Source organism: Hydra viridissima, unplaced genomic scaffold (assembly GCF_058129835.1).
Source record: "Hydra viridissima isolate aposymbiotic clone 2 unplaced genomic scaffold, HvirCarnegie_v1 scaffold_3, whole genome shotgun sequence".
NCBI classification, from domain to species: domain Eukaryota; kingdom Metazoa; phylum Cnidaria; class Hydrozoa; order Anthoathecata; family Hydridae; genus Hydra; species Hydra viridissima.
The window spans coordinates 3256533-3281839 of record NW_028324302.1 but is presented as its reverse complement, the minus strand read 5'-3'; the positions used below and the strand labels follow the sequence as shown (position 1 = coordinate 3281839).

Below are 25307 nucleotides of genomic sequence, written 5' to 3'. Positions count from 1 at the left end.
CCCTGTTAATCGAATGTTAATAATCGCAACAGCGAAAAAGGAACTCATTGTTGTGTGTGTGGTGTGACATGGTTGGATTCGTCAGAATACTGGCTTCAATGGATTTCTTGTTGTGGATGGGCTTGTGAAGTCTGCTTTCGCATCGACATGTGCGCAAAATGTTCTTATTTTGGTTAAATAACACATATCAAACTCTTTTTACACTGGCGAAATCGCCCAATATAAGTGTATATAACAAATTTTGATTTATGAATAGAAAAAATTGAAAATTCTTGATTTTTTAAACACTATCGAACGAAAAATAAATAATTCTATCATTCAGCTATTGGTATAAGGTAAAAACTTGTCATGTCTGACAATTAACATTAAAACAAAAAAAGAGGCGAAATAGCCTCGGTCTACCTTACATAGTAAAAAAGATTTTTTCATAATTTTCAATCTCTCAAACTAATGTTTACGATGATATCGTACGAAATCTAACGCTTTGAGATTAGAATATGTATAATGTTTCACACAATTTATAAGTAATTTTTAAAAATTTCAAAAAAACTTTCCTAAGAAAGTTGCAAATAGTAACTTTTTGTTTTGAATCAAGAGCAAAATGTTTTTCCCCGAGTCCTTGATTTACGCCCCATTTCGAAAGATGTTTAAAACCGTGTCTAAACGATTATTTAATCGTATAAAACTCCTTTCGTTATGTTGTTTCAAGGAATTAACACAATCGCTTTGAGGTTTGTGTAATCAACTTGTTGTAAATGTTTCATAAATATAAACATAAAGGGCATTTTTTAACCGTCTAAGCATGGTTATTAAAAATCAATATTGGACGAGCTTAGAGGACTTCTAATAAAGTTTCGTCACCTTCAACCGAAAAAGAAATCTCCTATAAAACACAAACATTTCAAACGTGAAAAAAGTCATTATCTGCATAGAGTGAAAAGATCATTAGAGAAATCATTCTAGAATCAAAAATGATCAACAACTTGATGTGGATTTTAATGCTAAGAATATGTGTGGCAAGCGATCAAATCGATTTAAACGATAGATTTGATTGTCTACCAAATGCAAAACAGAATCAGACTGAATGCCTCAGTCGAGGATGCATATGGAGGAATGAGGTAATTAACTTTATTTTTATTAGGTTACTTGTAAAAAAAAAAATTTTGCCAACAAAAACGAAGTATTTTTATTGGCAGGGTTTTTCTCTAAGCAACTCATTTTTCTTAAACCACAAAAATATTTTGATGCAAACAAACTATTTGGAGAAATTGTTGATAAAAAATTTTAAAAGACTGAAAAAAGTCAATTACCAACATCTTTTTAAGAACTTTCGCTTTAGATTACTAAGTACCGACAAATAAATTAGTAAACGACGGGAATTTTAAATGATAAAAACAAACAAAAAAAACCCCTTTCATTTGATGGTTTCTTAAAAACACTGATAAATTACAATAATCTAGTTAAACATCTCGAACAAAAAAAAAGCCAAAAACTTTACACTTTGGCGTCCTAAATGATTGAAATAATCAGTTAGAAAGGAAAGTAAAAAGCTGAATTCTAAAGAGTTAAAAAGACTGGAGAAGTTCTTAACAATACTGTTTTCGTTTTTCGCTTATTAAGTTAATAAACCCAGTTTCAAAAAGAAACAAAATACTTAAAAATAAAGTTTAAATTATAAACAGAAGTTGCAGTGAAGGAATGGGGAATACGCTTCTGACGCCAATAAAAAAGGGGCACCAAAGGGAGCGAGAGAACTGACGAACATTTTTCGTAATTAAAAAACAAATCTTGTAATAGAGATGTTGTTAAGAAAGATTCCACGTTCTCTTTCACTCTCTTGATATAATGTTATTCCCGTATCTGTGGAAACCGTAAGAAATGTCGTAAAACAAATTTAAGCATCGTAATGCCAACGCTGATAGCAAATTTACTCTCATACAAAGCTGAATGATGCACTATTTTATGTCTAAGTCATTAGACTTCGCCAAGGAAACTATGAATGAAAAGCAAAAGTCCAAAACCAAATGTACCTTAAATTGCGTTAGTGATCGGATGATTACGATCGACTGGCTTTTAACTAGTAATTTAGAGATAAATTGCGAGATTTTATAGTTCGATGTTTTTTTCCTAGTCCAAACTTCGTGAAAACTTTTTTACAAAAAGGCAATTTCTTAGGAAACGAAAAAAAAAAAGGGAAAAGGAAAAGGATTATTTTTAGAAACTTTAAAGACACGTTACAGCTTTAAGGTTTTGTTAAGAAAAATAGAAATGAATTTGATTTTATTGGTGCTGCACCAAATATGCACTTGGTAGAAACTAGTGTCCAAAAAAATGCTGTAACAAAGGTTATATTAAGGAAGAGCCTGAGAAAAGATATTACCTCTTAAAACAAAAGGTGCAATATTTAAATACTAAGATCTAGATTCTGTTATTGGAAAGAGTTTGCTGGTAAAAAATTCTGAAAGGTTTACATAATGTGTAAAGTAGCTGTAAATATTAGAGCTGTCGAACTTAAAAAAATTCACTCTTTAATTTTCAAGGATTTTCTATTTAAAAAAATACTTGCTTATACGCAAAGTAATAGACCAATCTTGGTTATATGCAAAGTGATACTTAAGAACAAAAAGGTAAAAGCTGTGGTAATAATTGTACTCATAACTTGGGTCATTACCTCGTAGGTCTCGGAGATGATTATCCCCTATTTAAAACATTCCCGTTTAGTAGTTTTACTTATAAAAGTGAACCTTTTAAATAGGGAACTTCAAACTTTGAAATTGGTAATTTTTAGTAAACTATTTGAAGTGCAGAAGCTATAGTATATAAGATATTTTGTCACTAAATACAAAAGGTAAAAAAGTGACAAAGTTTCTTTTTGATAAATATAATTTATAATTGTTAAGTTTTAAATATTGACAAAAATAATTAATATACGTACAAGATACGAATTTTCCAAAGAAAGATTTAAAGACAATAAAAAGAGATTTTCATTTGGCTTTTTAAAGAGGTTTCAATCAAAATTCAATCTGCAAAAAAAAAATGTTAAGTTGAATAGGAACATAGAAAACAATGGAATATCATTTTTTTTTGTTAGGAGACTGTATTGAACTAAGAATAATGCTGTATTGTGTTTGACATGCATCCATGCATAAATACATGCATACATGAATGTATAAATGCATGTATATGTTCAGAGGTATATCCTCATATAATATATTCTTTTTTAGTCACATGTAGAAAAGAGTCCCCAATGCTACTTCAATCCAAATGACAAATTCGGTTTTGTGTATAATACTTCAACTAGTCTGTCTTATGGAAAAGAAGTATGTTTGACGCAGACAATACCTAAAAATGCCTCATTTCCATATCCATTGCCATTTAAGTATCCATCAGTTGTCTTTGAAAAACAAACTAATAATCGTTTGCGAGTAAAGGTTAGTTTCTGTTCTACTTACTGAAGTTTATTCCATTATTACTTTTTTAGGTATATTTTTATGTGTGCAGATATTTATGTAATTGTAAGTTAATTGTTCCAGCCATATTATTTTAATTGCAACTTTTTTTACAGATATATGATAAAAGTGCATCACGCTATGAAGTTCCTATTAATTTACCAAACCAAAATTTATTTACCGAAAAAAACCTTAAATACAGTTATGATTATCAAGAATCTCAAAAAGAACCATTTTCCTTTAAAATTTTTCGACAACAAGATGATCAAAGAGTGCCATTGTATGTATTGTAGTTTTTATTTCATTCATGTAATTACATCTATTTCTCAGTAAAGAAATTCTATCTTGATTGAGAAAATTTACTAAACTTTTAAGAATTATTTTTTATTTAGATGGAATACAAATGTCGGTTCAATGATGCTATCAGACCAGTTTTTACAAGTTTCAGCTAAAGTACCCTCAGAATATTTATATGGCATTGGGGAAATCTCTCGACCATCATTTAAAAGAAATTTTACAAATTGGGAAAGAATACCATTGTTTTCACGTGACATATTCCCTTATGTAATTGAGCTCTTTTACTGATACATTTGCGCATAACACAAGTTTAATTTTTTTTTTTGTAGAAATTGTAACTTTATGTTTTATTTTTAATGTACATACTTTAAAAATAAAACTTACTTTTAAATGTATGGAATATTCTTTGACTTGATGATGGACTATGTTATTCTAAAAAGGCGATGTAGAAACTAAACTTAATTTTAGATAATATAAATTTTTCTTTTTAGATTGGGTATAACATTAATTTATATGGAACTCATCCTTTTTACATGATGCTGGAAGAAGATGGAAAAGCGCATGGGGTACTGTTATTGAATAGCAATGCAATGGGTAACTTTTCATTGAAGACTTCTTAAGTTAGATGAGTCTTGATGTTGATAAAATTTGTCTTTTTTTTGTTTTCATTTCCAAAATCATCATTAAATGTAATTGTTTAGTTATTGATGTGAACATTTTTCCTATACCTACAGATGTCATCGTGTAATCATAGTATGAATGTAATCCACATCCTTAAGTTCATTCTTCAGAACTTTTATATGATGAATGATCTTTCTAAGATATGATCTTTTACAACATGTAAAATATATTTTTTTTATAAACGCTTTTTTTAACAATATATGATAACATGGATTTGAAGTTTCCTTCTTAAGTTGCGGAACTGTAAGATAAGATATTTAAAGTTTATATAGTGTGAAACCCTATTGATTATTTTAATATACTTTTCATGTGTTTAAGAGATAATCTTGCAGCCTGGTCCATCAATTACCTACCGAACAATTGGTGGTATCTTAGATTTCTACTTCTTTTTGGGACCCACTCCAGAAGATGTTGTAAAACAATATACAGAAGTATAGAATTTTTAATGATTTTCTTAACCTAATATTTGCATTAAATGCAAAATATATGTTATATTTACACTATATATGCATATGCTATATATATATATGAAATATACAAATAAACTTGTGCCAAATTAACCATATAAGTTATATTTTCTAAAATTTTTAAACATAAAGTATTAAGTCTTGTTAATTCCTATGTCTTATCTAATAAACTAAACGTAAAATAATTTTAATTAATCTTAAATTCATTTTATGCTTAGTTTATCGGAAGGCCTTATTTACCAGCTTATTGGGCACTTGGATTTCAGTTATGTCGCTATGGCTACAACAGTCTTGAAGAAGTTAAGGATACTGTGAAAAGAATGAATTCTTATGATATTCCACAAGTGAGAAGTTTTTTATGTTTAGAACGGTTCAATAATTTTTTTATTTCATAGAAATGAATATTTTTTATAAATAATTTCTTTATAATAATTTGTAAATTATTATAAATAAATAAATAAAATACTAAATTATTTTAAATCAGATGTTCTGGTAAATTATTTTTTTCATTCCTCCTAAACCTTAGTTTACTTCATTTGTAAAAAAAAAAGAATAATTACTTTTCAACTACATTTCAAATAAAAATTATAACATAACATAGTTTTTTCATAATACAGTTATAGCATAATACAGTTTTAACATTCTTAATAACTACTTGTATAAAAAGCTCATAAATGGGACATTTTTACATGGCTTTGGTAACTGTTTTCAATCAGTCTTAACTGCCTGCTGAAATTTCTGGTAATTCTCTTTAAATCTAGTTGAACCAGTAGGTCATCAGTACTCAGTTTTGTAGCACATTCTGCAAAATCATTAATGGCATTTTAAAAAAATGTCTTTTCCTTTGATATAAGAAAAAGGGCTTAGATTACCAACAGTCAATTTTTTTATAGATAATTTCAAAATCTTTTTTTAAAACCTAACAATGAACCCAGAATGTATACTGCTCAGATCAACAAGTTTTCTATTTGATGCATCTTGGCAATAGTAACAAATTAAAACCTTTCAAAATTTTGTACACACAGATTTTAAATTGATATTTGTATTAGCTTCTTTTCTTTTTTCCAGTTACCTGCATTCTTTTTCTATTTTACTTAGTTGCTGCTTTTGGGGGAGCGATATGATCTGTGGCTATATATTTGTTCTAGGCTTCAACATAAATCAAAAAATTCTATTTCTTTATATTCAATTTAAAGCCATAGTGACAAGATTAATGCAGTTCAACTGAAAACATTTATCACAAGTTTCCAGATTACAATTGTTCTGTGAAATACTTGTTAAGAACTAATGCATTGTTTTAGTATTAATAGTGCGACAGATACACAAAGTTAATAATCTCCCGTTTTTATATTCATTTTAATTTTGTGATGCTCTAATTTATTTTTTTGCACATAACAAAGAGAAAAAAAAAATTATGGTAACAATTTGTTTGTTTTCTACAATTGTTTACAAAACATTTGTATTAGCCAAACCTTTGGCTGATTTTTATATTAAAAGTGAAGTAATATTTTTATACTAAAGCTAATACATGTGTAACCAAAATCACTTTACTTTGAAATAAAAACATAAAGGAATATTTTTTAGACATAAAGGAATTTTACTACATTTTCAAGACTTAATTGGTCTTGAAAATGTTAGTGTTTGATGTAAAGGAATATTTTTTAGACATAAAGGAATTTTATTTATGATCATGAAATTGGTTTCCACTATGAAGTTTATTCCATTATTACTTTTTTAGGTATTTTTTTTATGTGTGCAGGTATTTATGTAATTTTAAGTTAATTGTTCCAGCCATATTATTTAAATTGCAATTTCTTTACAGATATATGATAATTTATTTGCTGAAACACTACATTTTCAAGACTTAATTGGTCTTGAAAATGTTAGTGTTTGATATTTAATGAATGGAAACTTAAAATTCTTACTCATTTACTTTGAAGGATGTTCAGTATGGTGACATTGACTACATGGATCGACAGCTTGATTTTACTTACAACAATATCACATATGCTGATCTTCCTAAATTTGTTACGGACATCAAAGAAAGTGGCATCAAATATATAACTATTTTAGTAAGTATTTGCATATGCAAAAATATATTTTGCATATGGCATAATATTTTACTTTGTATTTGATTGAGTATAATGCTAAACTTTTATTTGAAACCAAATTTTACAAAAACACTTTTTGTCAAAATTACAAGTTTGTCTAAGTTTTTTAGTTTTTTTTTTTTAATTTATAAAATGCCATTTTTGATCAATTTTGTATTATTAATACTGTAATTATTGTGATAATTTCTACTTATGCACTTTAAGACTAAATTTGTACAGATTTTTATAAAAGAATTTCTAAAGAACTAATGTCATGCAAAGCTGCAAATGCTTTGACCCATTTATGTAAAGAACAACTCAGAAAGTTGCCTAATTATATTAAAGTGTTATTTTCTCATATATAGTTTTTATTACTATTTATTGCATTACAGGACCCAGCAATTAGTTCTGAGGAGCCTAAGGGAACATATGAAGCATTTGATTTGGGTGCAGAGTTGGATATTTGGATTAAGGATGAAACAGGACAAGCTCCATTAATTGGAAAGGTGTAAATTTGATTTTTAATTTAATTATTCAGAATGGTTAAAAATTGTTAAGATACCGTTTGATGCTACATATTTTGAAGTCTTAATCTAATTAATGCATAAACTTACTGTGTCATTTTCATTCTTTTAAGACTTTATTCTTGTTGCTCAAAAAGTTATTTGGTTCAAAGTAATAGCCTCAAAAAAAGCTATGATATAACTCTTCTAAATCCATATTTAGTTCTTAAATTAGTGTTACACTGAGTTATGATTTTTTTTAATTTAGGTGTGGCCTGATAAACCAAATGTCTTTGTCAACAAAACATGGCCATGGGATGAGCAGACAAAGGTATTGCTGTTCAAATATTCTAGTTCTTTTTTGACCAGACTCCAGAGAAAATAATTTATATTTACTTGATTTGTTAAGGGTCATAGAACAATTTTTACTTGCTGAACTTGGTTTAGAATAAATCTTGTTATTTCTTAGCTATCTAGATCTTAGTGAGCAAATCTGTCATTAGTATTACTCTCATATAAAAGGTCAGCTTGCTGTGTAGTCTACACTGCAAGTTGACTAATCATTTACTGAACTCCAAGTTGACTGATGAAATTTGCACTAACAAAAAAAAAGAAGACTAATGAAAAGTATAATTTGCGTTATTTCTAAAAAATACAATTTTGACATTGGTTTTAATTCTTTTCTTTTAATTGCATAGGACTTTGGTAAAACACTCACTACTGATTTCTCTTTATGCATATATATCATTCTATAAATGATATGAGTATATTTCAGCACAAATAAAATATGTGCTTCATTTTTATTGCCCCTAATAATGAGTAGCATTAGTTAAGATATATGTAGAAAGTTGCCATGTTGATATTTTTTTTAAGTTTCTTTTTATTTTGCATAGGACTTTGGTAAAACATTTCCAAATTCTCTTCATGTATACAAAAAAAAAAAAAAAATTTTTGTAAAAAGAGAAGAAAAAAAAATCTTTTTTTTTAAGAAAGGAAGAAAAACGTTTTAAGGTTTTAGGAGTAGTTTCAGAATAAATTTATATATAAGTTATTCTATATGAATGATAAAAATGTAGTTCAGCAAAAACATATTGTGTTATTGATTTTTTTTTTGTAGTATTTTCGTGCAAATGCAACATTCCCTGATTGGTTTCATCCAAATATTTCGCTATGGTGGAATGTTTTAATAAAACGTTTTCATAAAACCATTGCGTTTGATGGACTTTGGATTGTAAGTTTGTTTTTAAAGTGTTTTTAAATTTTTTGATTTTTTTATTGAATTTTTTTAATGAGTTTCTCTGTGCTTTAAAAAAGTTTTGGCTACCAGTTAGTTACCAAGCTACCAGTTAGTATTTGGCTTGACAAAAGGCTCTCTTTCATGCTAACTTCCAGTTTTCTTTAAAAAAAAAAAAAAATTGATGCCCTTAAGCAAGTGTACTATGTAATAATGTGTCTTATGCTTTTGTGTTCTGTCAAGAGTTTTTTAAAATTTTTAGTACCTGATTAATAAAAGTTTTAAAAATTTTAATTAAGGTTTCAAAATTTTTTTTTTTTCTCTTCCAAAAGCTTAGCTTTGAAATTTGAGTGAAATAAGGTTTATGTTATCTTCTTCAATAGGACATGAATGAACCTGCCAACTTTGTAACAGGATCTGTGGTTGGCTGCTCTAATAACAAATTAGACAATCCACCATACAAACCAAGTATTTTTTACATGAAAGTTTTTACAAAGATAAACATATTTGCATGATTGGTTAAAGGTAATTGTTCTGCTTAAAATGTTTTTCATATTATCTAGATACATTGGATGACACCCTTGCTGCTAAAACAGTATGCATGAGTGCACTTCATGCAGACAATCAGACAGAATATAATTATCATTCATTGTTTGGGTGGAAACAGAGTGTTGTTACATTAGAGTAATTTCATAACTTGGTCTTCTACTTGTTTTTTTTTCAAAATATTTTCTATTTTAATATTGATTGCCCTAAAAGTAAAACTTTTAGAAATTAAAGGTTTTTTATATTATGCGGATTTAAACACGTGGGCAACATTAAATGAGAAAATAGGATTCATTTTGAATAACACTATCTGAAGAGCTTTGATCTTTGGAGTATTTATCAAAAACTTGAGTTCAAAATTTAAAAGTTTCTTTAGTATTTAAATAATTTTTTTATCAATTAAATACAAATTATATATACTCAATGTTGTAATTGTTGTAATTTATCAAGAATAAATAGTCAATTAATGTAATCATATTGTTTTTTTAATTTAGCGCTCTAAAGGAAACTACAGGCAAGAGAGGTATTGTAATTTCTCGATCAACATTTCCATCCAGTGGCAAATATGCTGGGCATTGGCTTGGGGACAACAAAAGTGAATGGCCACAAATGCATGAATCAATAATTGGTAAACAATCCATTAGGTCTGATTTTTATTGCAAAGGTTGATCAATCTACAGTCTTTTTTTTCAATAGGGACATTTTGACATATTACACTTAAAAACTGTTATTTTTTATACTTGCTTTTATTCAGTACTTGTTGGAATTTCAACATGGGTAGGTTTTCATTTATATGTGGCATCAGCAATTTTATGATTTGTACAATTGTAAAATCAACATTCTATGAAGAGTGTTTTTTCATATGCTTAGACAAATTTATGGTTAGCATAATTAACCTTCCAAATTCCCTATTTGGAATATTACCTACAAAATTGAGAATCATTTTACAATATTAAATGATACTTGATCATTCAGCACGTTATGGAGAAAGTATAACTGCTGTAGCTGAAAGCTACAGCAGTTACACTTTCTAATAAATTCTAAGGCTTTAATTTGATTTAAAAAAATAAAAAATATTTTAAACTTGAAGGTTTTTTAAGTTGTATTTCAAAAAAAAAAAAAACAACCAATAAAAATCTTTAAAAATTTCTACTCTTAAAAAACATGTTTGATGTTAAACTGAGATTGAAAATAGCTGAATTTATTTACTATGCATATACAAAACATAGTTTTTTCCTGTATTAATTTATCTAAAGAAACTATTGTTATGCCTTTGAATTATTTTTGTGACTGGATGTTTTTTTTCATAATAAAAAATATAAGTCTCAATGTATTTAACATTACAAAATGAACAAAAAAAAATTATTTTTAAGGCGGTTTGAAATGATAATGACCCATGACTTTTTTAAATATTTTGAAAAACACTTAATCATATTTGATTACTTTTTTTTACTGTTTTAAAGCAAATTTATCTCCCTTTCAAATAATGAATAGTTATTTTTAAAAAAGTTGATTATAAACAAAGAGAACGTATTTGCAAGAATAAATCAACTAGTGTTTCCAAGTTGACAAGACATACAGGAAGCAGAAATTCTCTGGAAGATCCCAACAGCAATTCAGCAAAGACCAAAAGTGTGCTCGAAAACTACTAAGAGAAATGCTTCAAGCGAAACAAAAGTGCATTATAATGGATGATGAAACCTATTACAAATTCGACTGCTCAATGCTCTGAAGGTGGCAATTTTATCCTGAAATGAACAAAGTCTGATGTTTTGCTAAAAGCAAATTTTAAGTGAAAAGTTTGGTAAAAAATTTATAGTTTTCACGAACCATCTTTTTGTGTGGTTTCAAAGCTCAGCCATTTTTCACTAATGAAAAAATTTATATGAAAGAATGTTTAAAAAAGCAATTTATGTCTGTGTTTTAAAAGCATGATGATCTGCCTGTCTTCTGGCCTAATCTTGCATCTTCCTATTACTCAAGGAGTGAATAGAATTTACTCCAAAAATCAAACAGATTATACATGTGTTTATAAATAATGTGCAAAAAGATTGCATTAAAGCACAATGTTGCTTCTTATTCTATATCTTCTTAAGAAATTCTTTTTAGGATTCATTTTATTGACAATGTAGCTTATAGCTTTTATGTTCATTTTAGGAATGATGGACTTCAGTTTGTTTGGTATATCATATGTAAGAAAAACAGATTTTTGTAAAACTTATCATCATCTTCTTTGTATGAAAACATCATGAAATTTTTGTAAAACTTATCATCATCTTCTTTGTATGAAAGCATCATGAAATTTTTTTATTTTATGTGTCAGTTTTTGAATTTGTTTTAAATTTCCTCTTAGACTGGAGCTGATATATGTGGTTTTAATGAAGACACAACAGAGAGTTTGTGTTTACGTTGGACACAGTTAGGTGCTTTCTACCCTATGAGTAGAAATCATAATGGGTTGGGGTTTAAAGTAAGTCATTTTTATGTTGTGAACAGGGTTTGGAATGCCAGAGACCAATTACAGATATTTTTAATTTTAGTTTTTGATCTTAGTTTGAAAAAAAATATTCATGCTATCTTTCTGTTTTAAAAATTAAATAAAATGTTTCTTACAGTTTCTTATTTTGTATTCTTAAAAGTAAAAGTTAAATTTGGGTTTTGTTTTTGAGATGAAAAATGTTTTCTATTTTCATTTTTTACATTTGTTTTAATTTCTAATTAAAGGGTTCTTATTAATAAATATTTAAATTCAGGCTTCTGTCTTAAGATTTTTGCTCTGATGGTTTTCCAGTTATTCCCTTAAACAATTGAATCAATTCTGGCAAGAAAATAGGTAAAAAAAAAATTAAAATCCAATGGTTTTTCTTAAATGATTTTCCTAACTAAGCTATTGGCTGTAATTTTTTTTTTTTTAATTGTATGAGAGATGCAAAATGATGTAGATTTTTGCATCTCTCATGCAATTAAAACATAGTCAAACAACACAGTAAACATTGAGTATACAAATGTTAATGAAATTACTCAAAGATTTTCAGAAGCCAGATGCCATAAAACAGATATAAAACATAAGTAAAACAGAATCAATACAATAAAAATCCTGGGAGTTAAAGAACATCATTTTAGTTTAATTTTGTATTTTTCAGTAAAATATCCTGGCAGATAATAAATGAAAAAGCCATGTCCGCTGCATCACTGCTATGAGTTCAAACATCTTGTACATGACAATTTTTATTTTAATTGGGATCATGTCAACCAAAATCATCCATATATCTCAATGATGTAAGTTAAAACCTCATGTTACATATGCACTACATTTTTTTTTTTTTTTATAAGCATAATGTTTGTTTCAAAAATTTCAAAAATTTCATATGCTTATAAAAAAAAAAACAACAAAATTGAACAACAGTTCCAAATTTTTCTTTTAATTATACATCAAGTTGTTTCAAAAAAACTGATGGAGACCTCAAAAAACTGAGAAATATGTCATATATCAAGATTTAACTCAACTTGATGTGTACTGGCTTCAATTGTGTCACTCATACAAAGTATCATTTTAAAGGCAGAATAACTATACAATGCCCTTGGAAAATTGAATTTGATACAAGAGATAGTGAAGAAGTATTTTAATTTATATTCTTTGTATCTAGTTTGTGCAAAGTCCACTGACAAACTAAAGCCAAATCATTTTCAGACTCGGCAATTTTTATGGCCTGTGCAATATATCTTTCAACCATTAATTACCATTAAAGTAGTTCAATTATGACAAGGTCTTAAAAAAGCCAATTTATCATTTAAGCATTAGTCAGTACATCATAAGATACCAATTAAAGTCTTAATGAAAGAAATTTTCTGTCTGTTTTTACATCATTTTCACATCATTTTAAGTTTTTTAATTTTTTTAATTTTAATTTTGATTTTTTTTAATTTTAATTTTGATTTTTTTAATTTTAATTTTGATTTTTTTAATTTTAATTTTGGTTTTTTTAATTTTAATTTTGGTTTTTTTAATTTTGATTTTGGTTTTTTTAATTTTGATTTTGGTTTTTTTAATTTTAATTTTGATTTTTTTAATTTTAATTTTGATTTTTTTTAATTTTAATTTTGATTTTTTTAATTTTAATTTTGATTTTTTTAATTTTAATTTTGATTTTTTTAATTTTAATTTTGATTTTTTTAATTTTAATTTTGGTTTTTTTAATTTTAATTTTGGTTTTTTTAAATTTTGTTTCCTTAAATTGATTTTAAAAGAAATGTTACTTATTAACAATGGTACTTGTTAAATGGTATTTATTATGGTATTACATCATATTGTTGATTATTGTTAAAATTACTGTTACACAGAGGAAATTTTTATTTTATGCGTCATTTATATTTTGAATTTTGTTTCCTTAAATTGATTTTAAAAGAAATGGTTACCAGTACTCTTACACAGAGGAAATTTTAAAATCTTAAAATTTTGAGATGCCAGTATAATTAATTTAGTAAATATTTTCTTGATCAGGGTTTGACACTATAATAAGATTAACCAAGGAGATAAAAAATTTTTTATAGCAAAAAATACCTTTGTTTTAAATATTTGTAACACTTTTGTAGCGACAAGATCCAGCTGCATTTGGACTAAAATTTGCAAAGCAAGCAAGAAAAATATTACTAGTACGTTATGAACTACTTCCATTTCTCTATACACTGATGTATCATTCTCATGTTGATGGAGCTACTGTTGTCAGACCTATGCTTCATGTGTAAGTATACCCATTGTGTTTTTCTTTTCCTAATGAAGATGGTGTTTTTGTAAGGTAATGTTGATGATTTGCATATTTTTATGCACCAAAGTTATAAATACTCTTGAGCATAATTTTTTACTTATTTAAAGGTTAAAAGATAAATAGAAAACCAAAAAAGATAACCAAAAAGTTTGTTTTTATGTAATTCTACTTTTAATTTAAAATCTGATTTCTTTTTTTTTAAAGATTTCCTTATGACAAAATGACTTGGAATATTGACACTCAATTCTTTTGGGGATCTAGTCTGCTTATAACACCTGTTTTAAAAGAGGTTTTTCTTTTTTGCTTTTTTTTTTTTTTTTTGCTTTTTTAATCACACCGTATTCAACAACAATCATTTAAATTTTATTATAAATCATATCATATAAAAAAAAAAGAGTTTAGTTAAGTTGAATTATTTGCCTAATTCTGGCTTTTTCAATAATTACCTGAAAATCAGGCAATAAGTATTTCAACAGCTTTTAATAAAAGATAAAAAGCAATTTTTTTTTTGCTTTTATCAAAAAAGTATTATCTTTTATAATGTTTGATATTTTTAAGTTTTTAAGTAAAAACTACTGAAAAGCTATAACAATTTTATTCGCCTATTTTCTTTAACAAGGAATCTTCAAAAAAAACTAGAAAAATACTGATTTTTGGTTCCAGTTTTGCCTTATTCACTAGACATTTTTCTTAATAATTTAAGAGCAAAACTTATAACTTTTACTGGTTGTGTATAACATTATTCCTGAAGATTGAAGGTGTTTCACTAACTTTGCTCAAACTTTGAACCTTGATTAAAATGCTACTACAAGAGTTTTTAACTTCCTGAATAATGAAGTTTTTTGCATAATTTTTTTTTGCATAAATTTTTTTGCGTAAATTTTTTTGCATTTATGTTAATTTAAAGAGTAATTGTTAAAAAAAAAAAAAAAAGTTAAGATTAGAAATTAGCGTTGTAAGTGTTGAAGAAGTTTTTTCTAATTGAAAAAATTAATACTAACGGTTGCCAAATGATCACACAGTTTACATTTTTTGCTCTTTTTAAATATATTTTGAAGTAAAACTTAAATTATGAGTCAAGTTGTCAAATATGAATAAAAAAAATGCTTTCAACAAAAAAAAGAGCTTTTCAGGACTTAAAAGATTTAAATCACAAAGAAATAAGAATAAAAAATCTAATTAAAAAAAAAAAGTTCAAAACAGCTCAAAACTCTTAACCTGTTTAAGTTCCTGTGGTTGGTACAATTTCTTGTGCACCACAAAGTTTCCAACTGTAGACACTACAAACTAAGGAAATTTGTTAGCCACAAAAATTGAGCTGTTTGGTTTTTTTCAAAATAGCAAAATGTTTTTTTTATTGCAATCTATTTACAGAAATATGTTGTTTAGAATGCTACTTTAGTTGAAGCATACTTTCCGAGAACTGCAAGATGGTACAATTATTTCACTGTGAGTTGTTTTGGTGGAAATGGAATAGTGTTAATTTCAAGCCTACTGAATCTTTATTTTTTTTATATTTTATTTTTTTTTTATTCTATATTTTATATATTTTGATTAAATCTGAAAAGTTTTTTAATATTTTGAGTCACTTAATAAAAAGAAACATTAAGTAGGATGGTAAATTTTAAACAATAAAGTAATATAATGTTGATAAATATGTTGATATAGAAAACTGAGCTCCCACTGTACCCTAGTAAGGTATATCTTTATATTCCAATTGATGAAATTGGTTTGCACATAAAAGGTGGATCAATTATTCCAATCCAAGAGCCCGCTAAAAACACCAAACTCAGGTATAAATTTTTTTTTTTTCCCATAAATGTTACGCTGGTATTTTAAAAAGTGGTCAGTTTGGTTTATTATGTTATCACTTGATTTTAACTCTTTGAGACTTAAAATAATATATTTAAAATAATATATTTAAAATTTTCTCTTTGATAATATCAATAGCCGTAAAAAACCCATGAAACTTCTTGCTGCATATGATAAGGACTATAAAGCTGAAGGAGACTTATTTTGGGATGATGGAGAATCTTTGAGTATGTACTTTAAATTTTTATATTATGTTGTGATGCTTTATAAACAAATAATTATTTCTCAAAGATATTTATAAACGTTTGTAATTTTTTTTCTTCTTGCAAATAACATTTGCAAGAAAATAAAGAGAGGATAAGAGTATTTTTTATGCACATTTTGTTTAATTATGCTGATGTTAAACTGAAAAGTATTTTTTAAATTGATATTTTTTTATTGATAATTTATAAAATTTATATTTAAAATTTCTTAAACAAGTATGAAGTTTTGAGTTTTTGTAATATTTTTCTCCAAGCACAAAAAAAGTATTTTGCTATTCAAATGTAGCAAAATATTTTTCAAAAATATATTCTAAATGATTTTAAAAACCTGTGGATCATTTTCAGCCGTTTTGTTGCTTTCTTTCAATATGTTTGAAGCTTGATAAATAATATTTTTGTACATGAACGTTGATTTAAAAAAGAAGTAAACCCAGCAAATCTGCTAAGCAGGTATGTTTTAAATTGGGCCATCGGAAGTTGTTTCGATTTTATCTGCATATTTAGCTTCACTCATTTGATAAAAGAAGATATCTTTTGTCTACTGCAGTATTATCCATTTAAACACTGTAGCATGCATTTAAACTGGATTGAGTTTTCAACATGTTTTCTTGTCTAGCTTTTACTTTAGGATAACCATCTTTGATGCTTTAGGATTTTATTTTCATTTATATGTATTTTTTTATGTTTATTTTGTTAAGGATGCCTAATGTTGCATTAAACTCTTTTGATGTTTCAGGAAAATACGTCTGGGTTCCTGAACAATTTTTCAACTAAAGTTAAATTAAATCATTTAGGTTTTCTGATATATCAATTTTTCTATTTGTTAAGTTTGCTAATTAGGTATTTATTAGTTTGTATATGTTTATTAACATGTGTTTTTATACTTATGATCTTATACATTTTTATCTATAAATGTTTTTTTTATTTATCTTTAATCTTTTTATCTATATATTTTTTTCTATAATATTTTTATTAGACACTGTGGAGCAGAAAAAATTTCTTCATTTGAAATTTTCAGCAGATAAAGTATGTTTAGCTTTTATATTATGAAATTGTTGCAATATTGGTGCAAATATTGAGTTTGCTGTTAATAGTGATTTTCATTATGATGTTGATAAATAAAGACTCAAAAACTAGCATCTACCCAGGCAATAGTTGTCAATAGTCTTTGAGTTAACTAAGCTAGTGACTAATTGAAGAGATATACTTAAAATATTTATGAACAGATTTTTGATTGGTAGTGTTTTAAACTTTAAAATAATGTCTTTGTTGATATAAGGATGGTGTTATAGATAACTCAACCACATTATTTTATTTTTTCATTTTTGAGCTTTTAAAACTATCATATTAATTTTTATGAATTCTACATTTTACGATAATAGACCAAATGATAGCTAAAAAATTGTCTATTTTAAAGATCCAAAAAATATGTTGCAAAATTTGAAATTCTACAGATTCTAAATTTCAAATGCACTCTTCATGAAATGCAAAAAATGCGTGCGGTTTTACACAAAACAATCCAAATATTCTTAAGGTTTGAATGTAAAACTAATAAACAAATAGTTTTCTTAATTGAGAAATGTGTGTTTTCTGTTAGTTGACAAGGATTTTTATTTTTATCTGGTCTTTTTTTTTCCATAAATAAACTTAATACAAAAAGGAATCCTGATTTTTCTCGTTCATTTAACTGTAATGTTTAATTGTCGTGTTCATCTTTAAGTCCTCTGAAAGGGTTTGCAAAATCTAATAAAGTTTTTATGGTGTTACTGAGTTGTTATGTTTGTTGGTTGCTTTTTTTTTAACTTTAATTTTTTTGATTGTTGTCTTTTTGTTTTTGTCGTCGTCGTTTTTGTTGTCGTTTTTGTTAATATTGCTACAATTTTTTGATACAACATTTTTTGTCAATTTTTTTTGTTAGAGTGGTTTGACAATTACCAGGCTTAACAATGGGTATCAAGATACGGATGCACTTTACTTTAATGAAATCACCATACTTGGACTTAATTATCCTACAGGAGTCATATATGTGAATGGAGTGAAAACTAGTTTTTCCTTCTCAAACAGCCAGGTATCATACTATATGTTGTAGTAGCTACAACAACTACAACAACTGAAGTGATAAAAAAAAACTTTAGTAAACCACTTATGAAATTATAACACAATAAAAACTTTTTTTTCTGCTGCAAAACAAATTTGTCATAATACGTAACATGAAGAGCACCTAAGTTAAGAGTTTATTATGATTAAAAATAATAATTTTTTTTTTTAAAAAAACTCATCATCAAAACTTAGGAAATATAGCTGAAGTCCAATATAAATCTGCTACTTCAAAAGATTAAGTAGAGATCCAAAAATGTCATTTTATCTGAGTATTTTTTACTTCTATGCATAATCTTTTTTTTTTTTACAAATTACAAATGTTGCAGATAAATGATTAACTGGTGAATAAGCTGCTACTCTCATACTACTCATGCTACTTTCGTATTATCTAAGTAACCAAAGTCCTTTTAATAAAAAAAATGTAAAAGCTTTTCACTAGCAAAACTCTTATAGAACCTGTTACTTAGGGTACATTCAAAATTTAGATTCATTTTTTTACGATCAGATCATCGATCATACGTGCCAGAGTGTGTTCTTGTAATTTCTTAGTTAAAGATGTTCACCTCATTTTCCCATCACATTCCCATCGCATTGCAAACCTAACAAAGAAATTTAGTTGAAGGTTCGTGTTGTCTGCTTTAGAAAAGCATCATGACTTTAATTATCTAACGGTCTCAAATTCTAACATATCGTTAAAAAAATCACATTTATTCTTTCATAATTTTCTAATCATACATTTTTTGCTTGTTATTTTAATATTTTAATCGTTTCTCGAAAACTAAATTGTAATCAAGAATGAACTATAATCGAACTATACTATATAAAACTTTAAAAAAGTATAATATAGTTAACTGTTATATAATTTGTAGACCTGTGTAATAGATAAATTTGTAGACCTGTGTAATAGGGTAGGTCGATTTTACCATTTTTTTCGAATGTCAAGTTGAGTAATGTTGCAGTTTACTGTAACTAGGGTATAACAACAACTCCACCAAATTTCAGGAATACTGTATTAAAAATGGCTTGCGGATTTGTATTTAAAGTTTTCAATTATGCCCTAAATTTGTAAGTTTCTAACATATTTGGAATTTCAATCTTTGAAATTTTAAATTCCATACAAGTATCTCGTTTCAAAATATCTCGTTTTGAATATATAATACAACCAATAAAAATGTTTATTAAGTTACAGCAGCCAATCAAATTTAGCGCATCTAGCGATTGTTAAATGAATAAACAGATAAATATAAAATTGTAAACAAAAACTTCAACAAGAATTACAAATATTATCAACAATAAAAAAATGCCGAAAATTATAGTTACACCTATTACACGAAAAACAAGTGGAAAGAAGTATGGTGGTGGTCCATGTGAATTATTAATGTCGGAGCCAAGTACTTACAGACAGGTTATTCATTATTACTACTATCTTAATCATGTACAGGGTGGCCCATAATTAGTGTCCCATCTTAAAAAAGCAATTCCTTGAAAACTAGGGATGGAAAACTATTAATTTTGCTTTGGTTTTTGATATTATTATATATTTTGATCTATTTACTGCTGCCTTCACTCACTTTACTTGTTTTTTAGCAATGACAAGACCATCACCATATCGGCAAAGTATTATTGATTTTCATGAGAAAGGAGTTTCAGCACGCGACATCCAGACTAGACTCAAAGTGCCGCGAAAGCTTGTTTATAGAACAATTCAACGCTTCAAAGCATTGAGAACAATGTCAGATCGTCCACGCAAAGGAAGAAAGCGCTCCGTGGTGACTGATGCAAAAATCAAGCAAGTTCGTGAACGGGTGCGCCGCAACCCAGAACGCAGTATGCGACAAATGGCCAAACAGCTCCAAATTTCTCGAAGTTCTCTTGGAAGAATTACCAAGGATTATCTAAATTTGACAGCTTACAAGAAAAATCCTGCACAGCTTTTGTCTCAGGCATCAAAGCAGAAGCGCAAGGATCGCTGCAAGGATCTCCTCGCCCGTTTCGCCAACAACGCTCATCTCAACATCGTTTTCACAGACGAGAAGATTTTTACAGTTCAACAACATCACAATGTGCAGAATGATCGTGTCTACGCTTCCTCAAAGCCTAATATCACAATACAAAAGGCAGCACATCCTCTTTCAGTAATGGTGTTCGCGGGTATCAGTGCCACCAAGAAGACACCATTGATTTTTGTTCAACAAGGCGTTAAAGTAAAAGCCCAAAACTATCTGAATGACGTTTTGATCAAAGAAATACTTCCATGGAGTCAAAAGGAGCTTCGTAGACATTGTTGGACATTCATGCAGGATAGTGCTCCAGCCCACAAAGCCAAAATTGTGCAAGATTGGCTCGGCCGAAACACCCCCGATTTCATCAAGCACAATGAGTGGCCTCCAAGTAGTCCCGACTGCAATCCAATGGATTACTCAGTGTAGAGTGTTCTGGAAGCTGAAGCGTGCAAAAAACCGCATAAAACGATTGATTCTCTGAAGAAAGCGCTTCAAAAAGCATGGGATTCGCTTTCACCCGCCTACTTGCGTGCCACCGTAGATGACTTTCCAAAGCGTCTTGAAGCTTGTGTGAAAGCCGATGGTCGACATTTCGAAAAAAATCTTTAAATTTTATTTGATATTGTTAATAAATTGTTTATCAAAAAGTTTTATGTGTTTTCCATCCCTAGTTTTCAAGGAATTGCTTTTTTAAGATGGGACACTAATTATGGGCCACCCTGTAAAGCCAACTGCAGATATCATAGAAGTTACTGAGCAAATTAAAAATAATTTAAAATCAATTTGGGCTGCAGTGAATCCTAATCTACCTCTAATAACTGACAAATCTATTGCTAGAAAAGTAAAGGATCTTCTCATTCTTGTGAAAAACATTAATCGCAAGCATGGTAGAGCAAGTACCAAACGAAATCTTGATGCAAATTTGGATAAGCTTTTCGATATTTCTGCTTGTTCTTGTTCATTGGATATGCTACCTTGCAGTGATAGAAAAGTATTATGCAATAAAGCAAGTTGCTCAGAAGAACATATTATATGTATTTGCCCTCAAAACGCGAAAGTACCTCTTGAAGATAGAGCTTATCTTCAAGATCAGAGGCAGAAAACTGGTCCAAAAGTACACGCAAATTTTGTATGCTGCTATTTCTTTCAGGAAAAAGCTGAATGGCTACCAATAAAGAAATTTCCTGGAGACTACAACTTAATTAAACTTCCCAGGTTTGCTATGGAATTAGTCAGAAATGAGTGTTCTTTAAACTTAGGTGCAGCTCTTGCAAATGCTTTACTACATGACATTAAACATATTTTGAGAAAAGATGTTGATATCAATCACATCTTGATTGACAAATGCAAATTAGATAGGGCTAAAGCACAAGTCAAAATAGTTAGGTAAAGATCTAGAAAAAAAATAGTTAGTTAATTTTCCTTGGTGTGGATAGCAAACTTGATCAGACCACTCAAACTTCTTGCATAATAAACTCACCTGAAGGAGAATTCCTCAAAAAATCTATTGAACCTGAACGTCACCTCACATTTACTTATGAAGATGGAAAATCTACTGGAACCTATTTGACTCATAGAACAATTCCTATTATTGGCGCAACTGGTTTAGTACTTGCAAAAGAAACGTTCAGTGTTTTACAAGAATTTAACAGTGTTGAAAGTATTCAGGCAGTTCTTCTTGATAATACTGCTACCAATACTGGCCCAATAAGTGGTTTAGTGGTAAAACTTGAAGAGTTGTTAAAACTAAAACTGCACCTCATTGTGTGCGCGCTACGTCAAAAAGAACTTCCTTTAAGAACTCTTTTTAAAAAACTACATGGTGTAATAACTGGACCAGGAAGCTTTAGTGGCCTTCTTGGCAAAAGATGTGCTGAAAATATTCAGGATTCACATCAAATTTTGTTTGAACCTGTCACAAATCCTATAGTTGATGGGTATATTCCAAAAGAAGTACTGAAAGACCTTAGTAGTGATCAAAGAGTTTTATTTGAGTATTGCAAAGGAGTAGGGTCTGGTAAAGTTGCTGGTAAATGGGCTGCTTATAAAATTGGTCCACTTAACCATGCAAGGTGGTTAACTCTAGCTATTCGCATTCTCTGTTTATATACAAGAGAAAATCAACCAAACCAGTCTTTAAAAAAACTAGTCTACTTTATTGTTCAAGTTTATGCTCCAGCATGGTTTGAAATAAGGACATCATCCAAGCTGCATGACTCTCCTCGTCTTCTTTTTTCTGCAATCGTTCGACTAAACATTCTCCAATTTAAGGATGTGATACATACTGTGAAGCAGAGCATTAAAAATAACGCATTCTGCTTAAGACCTGAAAACATTCTCTATGCCATGATTAAAGATGATGACACCAAGATCCGAAATCATGGTTTTCAATCAATACTGACTCTTAGAGAAAGGTATTTTTTAAAATTATTTAATTGACTTAGTAACTAAAAAAAATTATCTTATTATTCTTTTAAACACAATTATAACGCAGTATTGATCACAATTTTATATTTACAGAATGAACTTGACCAGTTTTCAAAATGAATTGAAAAAAATTCCTGTAATAACTTTTAATGCCAATCACTAGTATGAGTTGATAGACCTCACTGCTCCAGACGTTACGGAACCTCCTACCACGCAACATTTTACAATTCAAGAAATTCAATACTTCATAGACAATTCTGTTAAGCCAGATATTCCGAACTTCCCATCTCACTCCCTGAGTGTAGAGCAAACTGTTAAATTAGTATCGGAAGCATCCCATTACGTTTACGGGTTTGAGAATCGACACAGCTGCATCTTGACAAAATTGCTTAGCAGAAAGATGGGTCAAGCATATATGTCAAAAGGATATTATTCCCATTCATATGATGATATTTTTGAATAAATTCAAAAAGTTACTAAATTAGATAAACAACTTTTTATAAGTTTAGAATCATAAATTATAAAAAAGGTGATTAGAAAACTTTTTAACATATTTTCACAATTAAAAATTTTAGTTTCCGCTTTTCGCGCTTTTTATAGCGTTTTTCGTACAATCGCAATAATATTTAAAATTAAATCCGCAAACCATTTTTCATCGAAAATCGCTGAAATTTTTTGAGGTATCTCATTTCAACTACCTCCAACTACTGCAATATTACACAATATACTGGGGTAAAATCGACCTACCCTACTGTGTAATCGATAAATTTGTAGACCTGTGTAATCGATAAATCTTTTCATGTTATTCAACTTCTTCCCCCTGAATTTCTTTCATTCCTTACAAGAAAATGAACTCTAACCCTCTATCAAATGTGTAAGGAAGTCAAATATTTTTTAAATGTGTAAGAGGTCATATATATTTTTTTTAGAAGCGTATTTTCAAGCGGCTTTAAAAAAAATGCTTTTAAATTTCTATTTTGGTTCTTTTCTTAGAGGTGGACGATTCCGTGTCGTTTAGGAATTACTCAAGAACACCGCATCACTTGGACGAACTCGGGGTTTTATTTTAAGATCAGCATATATTTCATACTAGCAGCAATCAGTGCGGGATTTGCTCTTGTGCCTTAGTTTATTAGTATGTTGATTATGTGATAACGTATACTAATAAATATTTATAATATATTTTCTAATCAAGTTAAAGCCTGTTTTATCCTAAGATATTTCCTTCATTCTTCTCTAAAATAAATCAACGCATAATATTTACACAGATAAAATCTCATAATCTTTTAATGTTGATCTAAAAGCACTCTGGGTGTTTTGTCCCATTAAAATATATCCAATAAATATTAAATGCTGGGTTGTATTATTTACTTATTAATTTTTTAAGTGTGAGATTTAATCTCATCGTCAGTAAGTGCTAAAAGTCAAAAACTGGATACTTTACAAATGAGAGAAAAAACGTCATGAAATGAGTGTAACCCTACACTGAAGGCGATATTGTTTTTAATTATCATACACGAACGAACTCTGCTGATTTAAACTCGTGAAAATTCCCATATTCATTTCCTTTAAATTCATTTTGTGGCTTAAAAAAATAAAATGACCTTCGAGTCATGTCAGAACTTCACTGATTTATCATTGACCTATCCATATAATTAACTTAGCTATTTTATTTGGCTATAAAGTAAAAACAGTTGATTTATATGTTAAAAAGTTGTTTAAACGATATTTACTTTTTTTTTAGTAGAAAACGTTTAAATGGTGTTTACTTTTTCAAGTAGAAAGCGTTGTAAGTCGTGTAACTGAACACGAAAAAAAGAACGAAGCAAAAAATTTTTAACACTTTCCAAAACTTTTTCTTCTTTTTTTCCTTAATTTTATTTTTTTTCTCTTCCATTGGTAAAAAGTTATCTTTTCTTTTTGGTATCTTTATATAATTTTGTTCATTTCCGATGACTAAACATCTATCTGGCGGCATGTAACAGAATTAAATTTGTAATTGATTCTAAATCTTTTACGACTTCGGAAACAAGTTCTGTCAAGTAAAAACGTGAATTTGATAATTCGTTCTTTTAACTAATCTGAGATGAAAATAAAATTCTTTTACAACAAGTTTAGAGTTTTGTTGACTGCTTAAATGTAAACAAAAGTAATCGAAACTTTTTTTAAATGTTAATTCATTTTTTACAGCATTTTTGTAGTAAAAATGGCATAAAGAGTTTTTTAAGAAATGCTTAAACTTTACATTTCTGTCTTTTTTTGGCAATATTGGTAAGTTATGGTGATATAAGTTTGCATAGATAATTTTTTAAAAAAACATGTTTAAAAAAAGTCATAAATTCAGCAGTACTTGCTCTCATATCTCAATTACGTGTGTACGAATTACTTACATACATATACAATTTTAGTGTTAAGTTTGTAAGACGCAAAAAAAGTAAACGCTTACCTATTCCTTTGTAATACATTACAAAAGGTTAAATTATGGCATTGTTCTTCCAGATTGATTTTTGATATTAATTGAAATTTTGTTATTTTATTAAAGTTGGTATTTTTAAATAAAAAACGGTTGGGAATTATCGGTAGAAACATCAGTAATATTAAATTGTGGCAAGTAAAATATTCAAGGGAACAAACTGTAAAAAAATTACAATTTCTTCTAGTATAAAATG

At 28.1% G+C, this 25307-nt stretch overlaps 2 protein-coding genes and 1 pseudogene across 3 annotated transcripts; all 3 read left to right on the top strand.

Moving 5' to 3' along the window:
* Positions 1 to 677: 677 nt before the first annotated feature.
* On the top strand, positions 678 to 23832 carry LOC145202284 (sucrase-isomaltase, intestinal-like). The gene is made up of 24 exons (XM_090083068.1): positions 678 to 1118; positions 3225 to 3431; positions 3566 to 3729; positions 3842 to 4013; positions 4238 to 4340; positions 4746 to 4858; positions 5113 to 5238; positions 6835 to 6966; positions 7377 to 7490; positions 7756 to 7818; positions 8605 to 8718; positions 9105 to 9189; positions 9285 to 9405; positions 9762 to 9895; positions 11425 to 11459; positions 11621 to 11737; positions 13861 to 14009; positions 14238 to 14322; positions 15423 to 15482; positions 15702 to 15826; positions 15984 to 16072; positions 17085 to 17134; positions 18027 to 18176; positions 23632 to 23832. Exons 1-24 carry the CDS (start codon positions 972 to 974, stop codon positions 23764 to 23766), a joined length of 2790 nt encoding a protein of 929 aa, XP_089939194.1. The 5' UTR covers positions 678 to 971; the 3' UTR covers positions 23767 to 23832.
* Positions 19595 to 20752, top strand: LOC149890612 (uncharacterized). The gene is made up of 2 exons (XM_090083069.1): positions 19595 to 19613; positions 19796 to 20752. The coding sequence occupies exon 2, from the start codon at positions 19798 to 19800 to the stop codon at positions 20635 to 20637; it is 840 nt and encodes a 279-aa protein (XP_089939195.1). The 5' UTR covers positions 19595 to 19613; positions 19796 to 19797; the 3' UTR covers positions 20638 to 20752.
* Positions 20680 to 23216, top strand: LOC149890611 (uncharacterized; annotated as a pseudogene). The gene is made up of 2 exons (XR_016451113.1): positions 20680 to 22625; positions 22732 to 23216. The product of XR_016451113.1 is annotated as an uncharacterized LOC149890611 (transcript).
* Positions 23833 to 25307: the final 1475 nt, after the last annotated feature.

Bases quoted from the DNA above. Each gene is read 5' to 3' on its own strand.
- LOC145202284 (XM_090083068.1), top strand. From the start codon at position 972: ATGATCAACAACTTGATGTGGATTTTAATGCTAAGAATATGTGTGGCA. The intron at 14,323-15,422 runs GTTTTTCTTTTT...TATGTTGTTTAG, and splicing joins TAACACCTGTTTTAAAAGAG to AATGCTACTTTAGTTGAAGC. The intron at 15,827-15,983 runs GTATAAATTTTT...TAATATCAATAG, and splicing joins GCTAAAAACACCAAACTCAG to CCGTAAAAAACCCATGAAAC.
- LOC149890612 (XM_090083069.1), top strand. From the start codon at position 19,798: ATGACAAGACCATCACCATATCGGCAAAGTATTATTGATTTTCATGAG.